The sequence below is a fragment of the Chiloscyllium plagiosum genome, unplaced genomic scaffold (genome assembly GCF_037043375.1).
Source record: "Chiloscyllium plagiosum isolate Xiang-an unplaced genomic scaffold, Cpla_swu_hap1 HiC_scaffold_7, whole genome shotgun sequence".
Classification (NCBI taxonomy): domain Eukaryota; kingdom Metazoa; phylum Chordata; class Chondrichthyes; order Orectolobiformes; family Hemiscylliidae; genus Chiloscyllium; species Chiloscyllium plagiosum.
Window position 1 is genome coordinate 95,135,207 of NW_028270145.1, and position 16,905 is coordinate 95,152,111.

A 16,905-nucleotide genomic window follows, 5' to 3' on the forward strand; every position below is an offset into this window, starting at 1 on the left:
TCACATGAGCATGTCAGGTCATACAGTGAAGCTGCTCATCCCTACCTGGCTGTAGAGTTCCTTGTTCTTTCCAGCCAATGTCAAGTCAGGTGTGTCCCATGCATAGCAACCAATTCCTCTCAGCCATCCCAAGTCTTCTTTGTATTTAACCTAGTTAGAAAATAATCATTTTTATTTCAGGCATCAGATCTTGGGCATGTAATGACACTGATAAACAGTCGCATTTTCTCAAAATGACAAAATGAACTTTCAAACAGTTAATTTCAATACTTTAAATACTAAACACAAAGAATACTGTATTGCAAAGGACCAGAGAGAAAAAAAGTCAAGGTAATCCGACTGGTCCCTGAAACTCTGAAGCTTTCTTAAGAGGCTGTGAAATTTGATGAAATACTTATTTCCTTGACTTGGATGGTTGTATGCAAATGTGAGACCCAGACAGACAAAAAGCATGTCCATGCTCACACCTGACTATCTATCTTTTTTTAAAATTCATTCTCAGGATGTGGGTGTCACAGTCTAGGTCAGCATTTATCACCCATCCTTAATTGCCCAGAGGACAGTTAAGAGTCAAACACATTGATGTGGGGCCAGAGTCACATGTAGGCTAGATCTGGTAGGAAAGGCAGATTTCCATCCCAAAGTACGTTAGTGAAATAGATGGGTTTTTTCCTGACAATTGGCAATGGTTTTATGGTCATCATTAAACTCTGATTTCCAGATTTTTTATTGAATTCAAATTCCACTATCTGCATGGTAGGATTTGAACCAAAGGCCCCAGAATATTACCTGGGTTTCTGGATTAATAGTCTAGCGATAATACCACCAGGCTATCACCCACCCCATCGTCTTTTGGATGGGGTACCAAAAGGTCACCAGACACCTAAGCATTTAGCAGCCCAGCAGGGGAGGAAGAAGAGAAGAGATATGGCATGGATTTTACAGTAAAAATTCAAAAATAGCATGTCTAATTATGACAAGCTACAGGACAAAATCACCTTCTAGCATTAAGAATCTGTAAAATGTCACTTACAGTCCCGATCTATTCGTCAGAAAGTCAAAAATAGTATCTCATTAAATGAGACATCCTGTGTGTGGGCACATCTTAAAGTTGCATACATTGTCTTGTTCAATTTTGAATTTAGATTATCATTGAAAGCATTATGTCTTTATATGTTTAACAGTCGACAACAGCAACAAATTTCAGATTGTCGTGGTACTATATTTGCACTATATTTCTAAACAAAAATACAAAGTTAAAGAGGACAAAGTTAAAGACTCACAGTGCTGATGGCATCAGTTACCATACGGTGGTGCATGTGCTCAGGTGGGTCAGGGATTGATCTCCACACACCCAACTGTTGGATGTACTTCTCCTTGTATTTGACCTAGGACCACAATGTCAATGAAAAGTCACTAACCAGAAATTAGGAAACTGATAGAAAGGAGGACTGCACTGGGACGAAGAAGGTTTCCGAATATTCCTAAATGGACCTGGTTTTCCTTGCCCGTGAATGCTTAGCTGAACCTGAAGCTATGTCAGTTGAGACTGCCATGCAATATTTGAGAATTTTCATCCCATCAGTGTATGCAGAACAAAGATGAAGGAACACAGTATGGGTACAATTACTTGATTCTTCATTCTAATTGACCCTGCTTACAATAATAACCCTGTTTTAATAATTTCTCCTTGGAAAGGTCTGGGATTTGATTTTATGGGCTTGGTGTGATTTTGGCAAGGCCTCATGCAAAATACATCAGTTGGCTATCCAACTTCCTTTGTGCACACACTCCAAACCAGTCCCATAACACACGAGGTGGGCAAAGTGACCACTAACGTGCCCGCATTAAGGTCTATACACCTTCAGCGTTATGTTCTGGACAGCAGACAAAGGGCATGAGGGAGAAGGTTGGCCTTTTACCCAAGTTCATTTGAAGGTGGGAAAAAAGGGGGTAAATAATTTGGGGGGACTTTTTAAAAAATGTAATTGCAGGATGTGGCTTTTACTAGTTGGGCCAGTAATCATTGCCTATCCCTGATTTCCCAGAGGGCAGTTGAGAGTCAACTACATTGCTGTGAGTCTGGAGTCACATGTAGGCCAGACCAGGTGAGGATGGCAGATTTTGTTCTCTGAAGGACATTTGTGAACCGGATGGGTTTTAAGTCCAGATTTTATTTTTTTTTTATTGAAGTCAAGTTCCACCATCTACGGTGACAAGATCCAAACTCAGATCCAGAACATTATGTGGTTGGTAATGCACTAAGTAAAAAGGGGCACTCCATTTAAGATGGTGGCCCCCTTTTGTGTTGGGATTGCAACAGGTCCTGGGAATGGTGAGGAGACCTGGAGAAATGGTGAATGGGGTTGATTAATTAGCAACCTAAAGGCCTTCACTGGTCTTTGGGGCCAGAGAGTTACCCAACATCTCTGTCGCTAATGGTAACATCCCAGCAGAAGTGGGAAGACAATGGGCAAGAAAACGCATCATTCCACACAACTGTAAAGCCTTCTACAACATATTCACAAGACATTGGAGTGGCTGGGGGGATCTGGGCCATAGCTGAAAGCCTGATCCTGGTCTCTGTCTTATTGTCAGAGAGTGATAACAAGTTAAAGATACCCATATTTCTGTAGAAAAGAGGCAAATCCAAAAGGTCGCCATGCATTACAATGTTAGTCTCATTATTCTATGTAACATGCTCACACAATATGAATAGCTTTTAAATACTTCAAAGATTTCAGTTACTTAAATATAAACATAATGTACCTCACTGATATCATCTGTGACTTTGCGATGGTAGACAATGTTCAGGGCATCTTTCACTGTACGGTAATGACCTTTTGCATGTTCAAAGGCTTCCTTATATCGTAACTATTAAAAGCAAAAAGAGTGTCTTCAAAATGTGAAAAATCACAGATGGTTATGAAATCTCTTTATATACCAGTAAGAAGGAATTATTCAATACATACATCACTGGCAATTATGTACGCTTTCTTAGAAATCAACAATGTTGGAGTATCTGGTATTGTAGTGTATTTACTCTTGAACTTCTCATATTGTGCCTTGTATTTTTTCTAACATTGGAAAGAAAAAAAGATAGATTAGAATCATGAAATTAATTGAATAAAAGCAGGTCTTTCTATCTTAACTTTTCACACATTTAGTACGTTGCACCCTGGAACCCATGTCACATTGAGAAGTGATATGTATTGCACATGAATCATTGAAAAGCCATGAGCTACTATTTGTATGAAGGTGTAGACTGATATAGTTTTCTTTTCAATTTGTTAACTGCCCTGTTTAAATGGCAGCAAAATAATTTCATACTCATTGTGTTTTTTAATTAATTCTGTGCATTTTCTTGACTTGCAAATGTAAGCAACTTATTTCCTCGAAATTGAGTACATTTAAAAATAAGTTGAAACAACATATTTATATATGTATTACTTGTGTAAGAGGCTTTCCAAATAACTGCTTATTTGTGTCTTACCTCACTGGCAAAATCTTTGACATGCTTGGCGTGATCCAGGGATGTAGTATGCTCATGAGGAATGTAATGCGGTCTATCTTTTCTAGCTAATTCAACATACAGGTACTGCAGAAGGAAAAAGAAAACATCTTTAATAAGATGTGCGATAATAGACAGGTTTCACAATACTTTCAAACTAGCACAGAAATTTTGTCATATCTTTCCACACTGAAGAACACAACGGTTCCTGAATTTTCTATCATGTTACTCACTGATACATCACTTCCTTTGAAGTGATAATAAAAAATATTTTTTTCTTCTGACTGTGGTCAGTAATTTTCAACTATATTCAATACATATCTTGCTTTGATACCATGCTTAAAAGCCTCCTTTTAGTTTCTACTCAGAAGCTTTTCACTATAAGAACCATCATTTTCATTTAACAGCTTGTCTGGCCTCACCTGACTCTGTATCTTCTGACCGTGTTTGGCTCGGTTTAGATCCACAGTATCAAGCCTTGTTGTGTACTTCGTCTTTGCTTTATTTCCCTGAGCACGGTATACCAGCTAAAATTGACAAGAGGCAAATGAAAGATCAATTATCTCACTAAAATGTGACACATGTTCTGTTTTGTCCTTGCTTTGATCTATGATAGGTTTGGGTGTCCCCGTTTACCAAATCTGTCATGATGCTTGAAGAGTCTCCAGGACCTTAATCCTGTCAGTGTCCACATTTTGCTCAATTTGGAATATTTATCTGTATCATTACTGTGACAAGCGAACCTTTCAAGACTGATCTTCATTGATTTTTGTTGGAAAATAGAATGTAGAGATATGGAGTTATTATTAAGATTGGCTATGGACTTCCTTGGCTCAGGCATTGGATTGTCAATTGTGTCATAGAAATTTGATTGAGTTCCAATCTTGCATTAGCAAGCAAGTCACATTAGAACGAAATGAACCCTGAGATAAATGCTCTTATCTTCCTGCTTTACAAAGAACAAGCTGATCAATGCAAAGTTCATAATTAAGGACTAAAGCTCATGGTCAAGCACGTAAGATAATAGAGGTCCCTCAAAAGCAACACGACTGGCCAAACAGAGGGGAGTATGTATTTTGGCATAAAGAATATTAGTGCCTTAACTTGGATGTGTACAGATTCAAAAATAAATTCTTAGCTTGGAGAAATCTCAGGATGTGTGATCACAAAGTTTTATACATAACATCAAACAAATCACAAAACCTTCAGCAACCATCTTGATGTTCCCTGCATTAAATTCAATACTGAGTGCAATGATTACACATCAACTGCTGAATAATTCAGATCTTTTTATTGTGATCTTGGCAGAAAAGGGGATGTGAGACAAAAAAAATTGCAGATGCTGGAATCCAAGGTAGACAAGCAGGAGGCTGGAAGAACACAGCAAACCAGGCAGCATCAGGAGGTGGAGAAGCAAACATTTTGGATGTAACCCTTCTTCAGGACTGGGGGTGGGTGTAAGGGGAGCTGCAAATAAGGGGATGAGGTGGGGCATGGGGTGGTGAAGTAGGAATAGGTGAACACAGATAGAGGGTACGACCTGGTTGATTGATGGGAGGAATGAATCTCTTTGGTAGCTGAAAGGAAGGGTCAATCGGAAGAATAGAAGGGAGGGGGCAGGGCTGGGAAGGAAGTTGGGGATGGAAAGAGAGGTGTGCCCATTATGAGGTAGATCACCTTTCTTGAGTTCTGAGGTGTAATTGGTATACTCTACAGCTCTGTCTCCCTGCAGTTTTCCTCTTTGTCAAAAATCCCCATCAGAGGTTGAAGAAATATTTCCTTTACATTGCTTGATTTCAAATAACAGTATAGAACGCAAGATCATTTTCCTGAAGTCACATAGCATTTTCATAGAATCCTGATAATGTAGAAGCAGGTCATTTGGCCCATCGAGTCCACAAGTAGAAAGGGAGGACTGCAAATGCTGGAGATCAGAGTCGAGACTGTGGTGCTGGAAAAGCACAGCAGGTCAGGCTGCACCCAAGTAGCAGGAGAATCAACATTTCGGGCATAAGCTCTTCATCAGGAATTAGGCTTGTGGGCCTGGGGGCCTGAGAGATAAATGGGAGGGGGTGGGGCTAGATGGAAGGTAGCAGAGAATGCAACAGGTAGATGAAGGTGAGGGAGAAGATCAGAGAGGAGGGTGGAGTTGACAGATGGGAAAGGTGATGGACAGGTCAGGAGGGAGGTACAGAGTTGAAGGCTTGGGAAAATGCGGAGGGAGGGGAAATGAGGAAAATGTTGAAATCCACATTGATCCCATTTGGTTGTAGGGTCCCAAGGCAGAATATTTTTGATTTTTGGTGGGATGTTACTCATGCCTCCCTACACCTTAACAGCACAGAGGTGGAACAAGTGGAGAGTGTCAAGCTCCTGGGAATATGATCAACAAAAAGCTTTCTTGGATTCTTCGTGAGGACGCACTGGTTATAAAGGCCCAACAACATCTCTTCTTCCTCAGGCAGCTGAGAAAATGTGGCATGATGGTAAATACCCTTGCCAATTTTTATAGGTTCGCCATCGAGAGCATTCTGTCTGGATGTATCACTACCTGGTATGGCAACTGTACCATTCAAGATCGGAGATGGTTACAGAGAGTCGTGAACGCGGCCCGGACAGTCACAAAGGCCAACCTCCCATCTATATAATTCATCTACCAGGCCCGCTGTCAAGGAAAGGCCTCCAGCATTCTCAAAGATCCATCCCACCCTGGCAATGCTTTTCTACAACCTCTACCATTGGGGAGAAGTACAGAAGCCTGAACACATGCACCAGCCAGTTTTGCAACAGTTTCTACCCTAGTATTGTTAGAATATTGAATGGACTCACAAACTCTTAATATTCGCCTGTACCTGTGTTTTGGTTTTTGCCACTGTTTACCTATTATTTACTTATCTATGCTATTTAACTCTGTGATCTGCTTGTATTGATCACAAGACAAAGCTTTTCACTGTACCTTGGTACATGTGACTATAAATTCAATTCAATTCCATTCAATTCAAATTCCGCCAGACCTCGGGTGGTTAGGATTTGGCAATGGAGGAGACCATTTGAGGTTGGGGTGAAAGGTGTTGGTGAAGTTGCTGAACTGTTTGACCTCCTCTTGGGAGCACGAGGTAGCGCCGACACATTCATCGATGTAGTGGAGGAAAGGTGGGGGTGGTGCCAGTGTAACTACGGAAGGTGGACTGTTCCATGTACTCGATAAAGAGGCAGGCATAGCTGAGGCCCATGCAGGTGCCCATGGCTACCCCTTTGGTTTGGAGGAAGTGGGAGGATTGGAAGGAGAAATTGTTAAGGGTGAGGACCAGTTCAGCCAGGTGGATGAGGGAGTTGGTGGAAGAGTACTGGTTGGGACGATGTGAGAGGAAAAAACAAAGGGCTTGGAGGCCTTCATCATGGCGGATGATGTGTACAAGGACTGGATGCCCATGGTGAAGATGAGATTTTGGGGGCTGGGAAAACAAAAATCTTGGAGTGTGTCAACTGCGTGGGTGGTGTCCTGAACGTAAGTAGGGAGTTCCTGGACTAAAGGGGACAGGACGGTGTCAAGGTATGCAGAGATGAATTCAGTGGGACAGGAGCAGGCTGAGCCAATGAGTCGACTGGGGCAGTCAGGTTTGTGACTATTCGGTAGGAGGTAGAATTGGGTGGTGCAGGGTTCAGGGACAATCAGGTTGAAGGCTGTGGATGGGAGATCCCCAGAGGTGATGAGTTTGTGGATGGTCTGGAAGATGATGGTTTGGTGATGGGTGATGAGGTTATGGTTGAGGGGCAGTGGGGGGCCTGGCTGAATTGGTCCTCACCCAAAACAACTTCTCCTCCAAACCAAGGGGTAGCCATGAGCACCTGCATGGGACCCAGCTATGCTGCCTCTTTGTTGGATACATGGAACAATCCATCTTCCACAGTTACACTGGCACCACCCCCCACCTGTTCTTACGCTACATCGATGACCATATCGGTGCTACCTCATTCTTCCACGAGGAGGTCGAACAGTTCATCAACTTTACCAACACCTTCCACCCTGACCTCAAATTCACCTGGACCATTTCAGTAACCTCCCTTCCTGCACCTCTCCATCTCCATCTCCGACGACTGACTGACCATGGACATCTACTACAAGCCCAGCAACTCCCACAGCTACCTAGACTTCACCTCCACCCATCCTACCTCCTGTAAAAACGCCATCCCTTATTCCCAATTCCTCCGCGTCCACCATATCTGTTCCCAGGATGACCAATTTCACCTTAGAAAATCCCAGATGGCCTCCTTCTTCCAAGATCGCAATTTCCTTTCCCACGTGGTCAATGATGCCCTCCAGCACATCTCCTCCACTTCCCGCATCACCGCCCTTGAACCCCACCCCTCCCAATGCAACAAGGACAGAACATCCCCCTGCTTCTCACCTTCCACCCCACCAACCTCTGCATACATCGCATCATTCTCCGCCACTTGGTCTACCTACAAACGGACCCCACCACCAGAGAGATATTTCCCACCCCACCCCTATCAATGTTCCGGAGAGACCTTTCCCTCCACAACTGCCTAATCAGGTCTAAATCCCCCACCAGCCCACACGCCATTGCTGGCACCTTCCCCTACCACCACAGGAAGTGCAAAACCTGCACCCACACCATTCCCCTCACCTCCGTCCAAGGCTCCCAAAGAAGCCTTCCACATCCAACAGAGATTTACCTGTACCTCCACCAATGTCATCTATTGCATCCATTGCACCCGATGTGGTCTCCTCTACATCGGGGAGTCAGGATGCCTCCTTGCAGATCGTTTCAGAGAACATCTCTGGGACACCTGCACCAACCAACCCCACCAACCTGTGGATGAACACTTCAACTCCCCCTTCCACTTGGTCAAGGACATGCAGGTCCTGGGCCTCCTCCATCGCCAAACCCTAACCACCCAACGCCTGGAGGAAGAACACCTCATATTGCACCTTAGGACCCTGCAACCACACGGGATAAATGTGAATTTCAACAGTTTCCTCAATCCCCCTCCCCCCACATTATCCCAGTCCCAAGCCTCCAACTTGGCACTGCCCTCCTGACCTGTCCATCACCTTTCCCATCTATCCACTCCACCCTCCACTCCGATCTATCACCTTCACCCCCAACCTTCATCTACCTATTACATTCCCAGCTACCTTCCCTCTAGCCCCACCCCCCCACTTATCTCTCAGCCCCCTGGTCCACAAGCCTCATTCCTGATGAAAGGCTTATACCCGAATTGCTGATTCTCCTGCTCCTCAGATGCTGCCTGACCTACTGTGTTTTTCCAGCACAACACCATCAAGCCAACATCAACTCTCTGAAGGGCATCCTACCCAGGCCCAACCTCTTACCCTTTCCTTGTAACCCTACATTTCTCATAGCTGATTCACCTAAAGTACACATCCCCAGACAATGGGAGAACGTGCAAACTCCACAAAGACAGCTGCCCGAGGGTGGAATCGAACCCTGGTCCCTGGCATTGGGAGGCAGCAGTGCTAACCACTGAGCCACCATGTCCTCCCTTATTCATGCATAATAAAAGTCTACCATCCATTTGAGATTAAAGGTGGAGTTACAATTCCATTCTTATTTGTATTCCATGAAGTGGTTGGATACTTACATTGCTCAAGTGAGTTTTCAGTTCCGTCACACGTCTGTATTCAGGAGTATCAAGAACTGAAGTATGCTTGTCACGTAATTTTTTGGCAGCTTTGTCATAGCCAGTCTGAAAGAAAAACATAAAAAAGAAGTTTAAAGTATTTTCAAATAAATTTTACTAGATCGGGAAGATAAATATTTTCAGAAATACTACTTACTATCTCAAGAGTTACAATGTTTACCCTCAGTAAGCTAGGCTGAGATTAACTTCATTTTTCTCACTCTAGACATGTTGCTAGATCAAATGAGCATTTCCAGCATTGTCAGTTTTATTTCAGAATTTCAACATTCATGGAGTTTTCCTGTCATTTACGTATACGTAAGGCAAAGGTACCGCTGTCCCAGGGAACCATAGGCCAGCTCTCTCATTAGAGAGAAACGACTGGTGGTTGTTTAGCCTGAGGGTCACTATGTCTCAGGCAAGGGGTAGGGTGAGAAGGTGGGACCTTCATGGTGATCTCAACCACTGCAGGAACTGAACTCGTACTATTGGCATTACTGTGCATCATAAACAGCCATCCTGCTAACAGACTGCTTCGGACACAGTAAGGACTGCAGATGTTGTAAGTCAGAGTCAATAGATGTGGAGCTGGAAGAGCACAGCAAGTCAGACAGCATCCAAGGGGCAGGAAAGTCCTTTGCGCCGAAGCCCTTCAGCATCATTCATGATCTTAGACCAACCTTTTTGGCTAAATTAAAACTCACTTTTATGATATAATTTTAGATCATTACAATTGGTATATCTGGATTACAAAAAATGGAAAGCATACCCAGAATTTGTGGAAGTCACGCACTCGTATCATTTCAGGAGTTCCATACAGGAAGCATCCAATGCCCCTCAGCCACTGAAGCTCTTCCTTGTATTTATTCTTTAGAAGGAATAGTCACAAACTTAGTACTATTCAGAAAACATTAAGGAAAAATGTAAACAAAATGTATGAATAAGCAAAGACAGATTTAATAATTACATCGCTAGTGATAACACCAACATATCGGTGATGGAGCAGCTCAGGAGTGATGGGAAGGGAAATCTTCTGACCTTTCAACCGGAAGTAGTCCGACTTATATATCAGCTAAAGGAAGGAAAAAAGTAAAATCATTGAATTCTGTTCAGCAAATAGAGCATGCTTGGTTAATTTATTGAGACAAGTTCACTCAATTCTTAAACTTACATCACTGATCGCCTCCTGTGTAGCTTTGACTTGACGAATTTCTGGAGTGTCAAGCGTTGGGTGAATCTTGTCTTTGTTAGTGTCATAAAGTAACCGATATAGACGCTGAATCAGAGAAAGGAATTAAATGCATCAAATATTCACTTTTCCTACAGTAATCTTTTCTGATCGATGTGTTCATGCTAACAGTACGCCTACATTACCTGGTTCAAAATAAGATCTGCTTTCTTGGCTGCAGTAATGCTAATGGTTTCTGGGATCAATTTGTAGCCTCTTGCTTTCATATGTTCATAAGCTTCCTTATACTTCAGCTATAAAAGAAAATGAGAAATGTTTTTGACAATCAAGCCCATCTGAAGAACAAAATCTTAGTCATAGCATTTGAACAGAAGGCACAAACAAACATAAATATTTGTGCCATATAAATCCTTTGATTCCATGTGTTTGTATTTAGTCTAGTGACCTTTCTGAGTTACAGTGAATATTGTTCTAATACCACTACCTGCATTCACCACATGGGTTTGTGTGACTATTATCCTGAGAAACAATGGATGATTAGCATTCACCCTGGAGGAACAGTACAAGCAATACTTCCCTACGTTACATCATTGACATTTCAAAGTATTGACTATGAAGTAAGTAAGGGCAGGAATAATACCATAGCAGATAATATATTTCAGTTATACTGTTTGATGGATATGTACTAGCCATGACACCAGAGATAACATTTCCTATCCTTCCCTGAAATTATACCATGCGGTTTTCATGTCCCTCCAATCGAGCAGGTGAGGCTGCATATAATATTCCATCCAACAGATGGTGCCTGTCACTCGTACTCACATGGTACTTCCAGCTAAATTTTGTGCTACTACCTCCAGGCTGGGACTTGAATCTACAACATTCTGATATAAGTGCTACTACAGAACTGTTAGCAAAGGGCAGGAAAGGAAAATAACTATAATTTTTTTTTAAAAAGGCTAAAAAGTTAAAAACTAGTCTTTTATGATTGCTGATGGAATATTGTCAGAAAGAGAACAGGATGCTTTGTGGAAAAGTTATGCAGCAAAGCAAATGGGGATGTTGACAACTAAACACAAATGGCACAGCAGTTGGAAAAAACTGCATTTACAGAACTTTGAGGAAGTTAATAAGGTGCATTATCTGCCTCAAGTCCTGGAGCAGCGAGGGGAAACGGATCCTGGAGAAGCGAGGGGAAACGAATTCCGGAGCAGGGATGGGAAACGGGTATCGCAGCAGCGAGGGGAAACGAATCCCAGAGCAGGGATGGGAAACGGGTCCCAGAGCAGTGAGGGGAAATGAATCCCGGAGCAGCGAGGGGAAACGAGCGCTGGTGCAGCACAAAGGGTATGAGCCCTGGAGCTGTGCAAGCTGAAACAAGTAGTGGAGATTCGTGAGAGGAAAAGTGAGTCTTGGAGCAGCGCAACTTACCTTGGTGCAGCTGAGTGCCAGTGTGAAACGGACTGGAGGCTTGGACTAGAGCGGGACAGTTACTGAGTTGGGGCTTTGCATGGCGGGGGGGGGGGGGGGGGCAGACCATGTGTTCAATGTGCTGCTGCAATGTAATGTCGATCTGAAATACTTTACCAGACTGTAATGTCAATCCATCAATTATGTTATAACAATCTTACCTCTAACTTATTTTTTAAGACACTAAGTAATGATACTACTTTTCATTGATCTTTTGTATCCTAGATTTGTACCTAGGTACTGGTACCAGAGTACACATGACAATAAAGGATATTATATTTAATTTCGCTCTACTCAATACATTTTGCTGTCAAGAATCCATTTAAACAAAAACAGCCTTAATTAAGTATGTTAGGTAAAAATGGCTAAAATAATTTAAAAGGGCTTTTTTAAAGACAATGACTTTTACAGATTTCATGGTAAGAAATCCACACCCAAAAACTGCACACTTGCATATTTTTTACACATTGTCAGGTAACAAAGTGCAATGTAGGTAAATTTGGTAAAATGTGCTGATAATCCACACTCAATTGGAATTTAAACGATCTAGAAGCACATCATAATCCTAAAACTAATGGAAGTTAAGCACCACAGCCCTCGCAAGCTAAGCATTTCTAGAATCAATAATACTCTGAGATATTGTTTTGTAAATTTTAGTTATATAAATTTTCATAGAATCAGAAAATGTTGTTCTTAAGTTGGAAGTAACTGATTAAAACCAAATTTTTATTATAAATGGGCTGAAATTAATTACAATTAAGAAACTATCCTAAGCACGAGGAATTATTTTCCATCTTCAAAGAACATTAAACAAGTTGAAATCGATGTATTTTTCAGATTAACTTCCCTCACTTAAGAGTCTCATCTTAAGATAAAGGTTTAACTGCTGAGATTCAGCAAAGATGATTTTCTCCCAAACTGGGACAGATACATTTCACTTAGAGTCATAGAGATGTACAGCATGGAAACAGACCCTTCGGCCCAACCCATCCATGACGACCAGATATCCCAACCCAATCTAGTCCCACCTGCCAGCATCCGGCCCATATCTCTCCAAACCCTTTCTATTCATATACCCATCCAAATGCCTCTTAAATGTTGCAATTGTACCAGCCTCCACCACATCCTCTGGCAGCTCGTTCCATACACATACCACCCTCTGCATGAAAACGTTGCCCCTTAGGTCTCTTTTACATCTTTCCCCTCTCACCCTAAACCTATGCCCTCTAGTTCTGGATTCCCCGACCCCAGGGAAAAGACTTTGTCTATTTATCCAATCCATGCCCCTCATAATTTTGTAAACTTCTATAAGGTCACCCCTCAGCCTCCAACGCTGCAGGGAAAACAGTCCCAGCCTGTTCAGCTTCTTCTTGTAGCTCAGATACTCCAACCCTGGCAACATCCTTGTAAATCTTTTATGAACTCTTTCAAGTTTCACAACATCTTTCCGATAGGAAGGAGACCAGAAATGCATGCAATATTCCAACAGAGGCCTAACAAAAGTCCTGTACAGCCGCAACATGACCTCCCAACTCCTGTACTCAATACTCTGACCAATAAAGGAAAGCATACCAAACGCCTTCTTCACTATCCTATCTACCTGCGACGCCACTTTGAAGGAGCTATGAACCTGCACTCCAAGGTCTCTTTGCTCAGCAACACTCCCTAGGACCTTACCATTAAGTGTATAAGTCCTGCTAAGATTTGCTTTTCCAAAATACAGCACTTCGCATTTATCGGAATTAAACTCCATCTGCCACTAGTCAGCCCATTGGCCCATCTGGTCCAGATCCTGTTGTAATCTGAGTAACCCTCTTGCTGTCCACCACACCTCCAATTTTGGTGTCATCTGCAAACTTACTAACTACCTCTTATGCTCGCATCCAAATCATTTATGTAAATGACAATTAAACTGAGGCAATTAAAGTAAATGTTACTTTAAGAATTGATAGATACTATAGTTGATAGATTCCACTTTAAGACTTGCTGGACACTGTAGTTGATATGTTTTATTGTCACATTATCCATTATGTGAACCAGGATTCTGCCCTTGAAATAAAATTATATTTTCTCTTTTATTTTTTTGAAACAGTTTAACATTCCAATTATACTTGAATTGCTTATTGATTTCGTTCATAAGTTTCTATCTATGTTATAATTTATATAGTCTCACACAGTCTTCTGTTTGGCCATTTCAGAAACCTGACTTTGTATCTCTGGTGGGGGCGTACATCACTGAGAAGTAGTTCTCGGACCCTAATATTATCTGGCTTATTATCAACAATTCATGATATGGGTGTCATTTCAATATTAGGTTAAATGGCCAAACGCTTGGTTACAGAAATAGTTAAGGAGTGTCTTTAAGAGACAGGGAGCTGAAGGGTGAGTTGCGGCCCAAGTAATGAAAAGCATGACCAGTAGTGGAGGTGCAATTGAAATTGGAGATGCACAAACGGTCAGTATTGGAGAAGCACAGATATCTGGGAAGAGACCCCAGAGACAGAAAGGGGCAAAGTCATAGACATGAAAGCAAGAATTGGGATTTTTAAATCCTAATGGAGCCAATGTATGTTGCGAGTACAGGGATAAAGGAGCAGCACTTGCTGTGTTAAGTTACAGGCTGCAGAGTTTTGAAACTTTATGAAGGATAGAATATAGGAGACCAACCAAGAGTGTTTTGGAATGGTCAGGTCTAGAGGAAACAAAGGCATGAAAGAGTAGCTGATGAGTTAACAGCTGATGTTCTGAAATGGAAATAAGTGATCTCATTCATGGTGAAAACCTGACTTGAAATCAAAATTAACACAAAGAAAGTAGACTGGCTGAATATTAGACCATTGCTAGAGACCAGGATGGTGATGGTGACTGGGGAATGAAATTCTAGAGTACTGACTGAAAACATTGGCTTCAGCCTTTTCATTATTTAATTGGAGAAAATTTCTGTTCATCCAGTACTGAATGAGAGATAAACAGTTGAATAATTTAGTAACAGTGGAGGAATTGAGAGAAATGGTGGTGAGAGAGAGCAAAGTGCGGTACATGGAAAAATTAATTCTGTGTCTTTGAATGATGTAGCTGGAGGGCAGCATGTAGATGAGAAATAGTAGGGTGGCCAGGGATAGGTCCTGGAGATCCAGTGATTGACTGAAGTTTCATAAATAAGAATGGAATTATGTGACCTCAGTCCTGCCTGCCTGATAGCAGTGGAGAAGCATTGGATAAAAATAGCATTGAGAACCATGTCAAAGGCTGAAGACCTGGAGAGAAATCTATGTTTGTCATCATTAGACAGAACATGACTTGTAACTTCGCGAACAGTTCATTTAGTGCAGCAGCAAGTGTGGAAACCTGATTCAAGAGATTCAAAAGTGGGGTTCAGGGTAATACTTACATCGCTGCGGTTATGGTCAACATTTCTGGCATGCTTTAAGAATGGGATATCTGCTGGAATGGTATATCCAGTGGGGAGAAGGCTTCGGCCTGTATCACGATAAAGATTCTACAAAAGGAATGTTACAAAGTCCAATTAGTTGGAGAGGCTTCTCGCAATTTATTTTAAAAATCTAACAGAGACGCACACTTACCTCACTCTGTAACTTATAGGCATGCCTAGCTCTATCCAGATCCACAGTCTTTGTGGTTGGAGCAACTGTACCTCTAATATTTGTCACATAAGCATTGTGATACACAAACTGAAAAACAGAAGGAAGAGAATAAATGGGATATTTCACTTTCAAACATACTATATTATCAAAATATTGAAAGCAAAATAATTGAATTACACATCAATGTACATATATATATCTCTTGAAATGCTTTTATGTCAGTACAATGTGTATCTGTAAAAGTATATATTTTTTAATATACACAATGTAAATAGACATATATGTAAATATTCAAAAGTCAGAAAACATATGACAGATCAGGTTGAGCTTTGATGACATTTTATTAGATGAGATTAGATTCCCTACAGTGTGGAAACAGGCCCTTCGGCCCAACAAGTCCACGCTGACCCTCTGAAGAGCAACCCACCCAGACCCATTCCTCTACACTGAACACTACGGGCAATTTAACATGGCCAATTCACCTAACTTGCACATCTTTGGACTGTGGGAGGAAACCAGAGCAAACCCACGCAGACACGGGGAGAATGTGTAAACTCCACACAGACATTTGCCCAAGGCAGGAATTGAACCTGGGTCCCTGATGCTGTGAGGCAGCAATGCTAACCACTGAGCCACCGTGCTGCCCATACACTTATTATTAAAGTGTAATAAAACAGTACCTGTTTTGTATGGAAGCAGCACTATCTAGAATTTATCATTCTGTTTTAACCTGTAGCTGATAGTAGATTTCTAAGTCTATGTTATTGACGTCTCTTTTTATAAACTGGCTCAAAAAATACTTACATCACTCAACTGTTTAGCGTTGGTGACAGACTGCCGGTAAGTGGGAGTATCCATGACTGGCGTGAACTGGTCCCTTGATGCCTCAGCCTTCGCCTTGTATTGAATCTGCGGAGATAAATAAAAGTGGAAAAGAAATTAAATGATCGGTGGCAGTTAAAAGACAAGTAACAAGAAGGAAAGAGAGAATCAATGCCAATAACACATTGCAGTGACAAATTATTCCAACATACAGCACTTTGGAGATCATAGGATTTCTTAGCATGAAGTATCTGAGGAGTGTCCCAGACATTGCAACCAATTCCTTTAAGCCAGTTGAGATCATCTTTGTACAGAACCTGAAAAGATAGAACGAAAAACATAATTATCACTATGATGCTTGTTATCTGTCATCTAACTCAAATCTGACCAAAAGATAGGAAAATGGCAGTAGAAATACAAGAGAAGGGAACTTCAACTGTAATTTCTAACCTTAAGCCTTTCCAACAAGTAGGAAGCAGTCGAATTATCACATTGGTAGGTATTGCTAGAGGCCACTATATAAAGAGCATGAAATTTATTAGGCCTTCTTCTTAGCACCTCCAAAGATTGCTTAGTCTTAGATGCTGATGTAATCGCTTGCTTCCAGCATAAGACCATAATACCATGAGAGACAGTAGCAG

General features: G+C 41.7%; 1 protein-coding gene across 38 annotated transcripts in view; it reads right to left on the reverse strand.

The window, feature by feature from the left end:
* Positions 1-16,905, reverse strand: part of neb (nebulin) — a 297,385-nt gene that overhangs the window by 91,898 nt on the left and 188,582 nt on the right. For all 38 annotated transcript variants that reach the window (XM_087989288.1, XM_087989277.1, XM_087989285.1 and 35 more), the window contains 15 exons: positions 16,477-16,581; positions 16,247-16,351; positions 15,422-15,529; positions 15,229-15,336; positions 10,553-10,660; positions 10,350-10,454; positions 10,146-10,250; positions 9,948-10,046; positions 9,140-9,244; positions 3,934-4,038; positions 3,494-3,598; positions 2,973-3,077; positions 2,770-2,874; positions 1,284-1,388; positions 46-150 (listed from right to left, as the gene is read on the reverse strand). In XM_087989288.1, the coding sequence (XP_087845414.1) occupies positions 46-150; positions 1,284-1,388; positions 2,770-2,874; positions 2,973-3,077; positions 3,494-3,598; positions 3,934-4,038; positions 9,140-9,244; positions 9,948-10,046; positions 10,146-10,250; positions 10,350-10,454; positions 10,553-10,660; positions 15,229-15,336; positions 15,422-15,529; positions 16,247-16,351; positions 16,477-16,581 (1,578 nt within the window). The remainder of the gene's footprint in view (positions 1-45; positions 151-1,283; positions 1,389-2,769; positions 2,875-2,972; positions 3,078-3,493; positions 3,599-3,933; positions 4,039-9,139; positions 9,245-9,947; positions 10,047-10,145; positions 10,251-10,349; positions 10,455-10,552; positions 10,661-15,228; positions 15,337-15,421; positions 15,530-16,246; positions 16,352-16,476; positions 16,582-16,905) is intronic.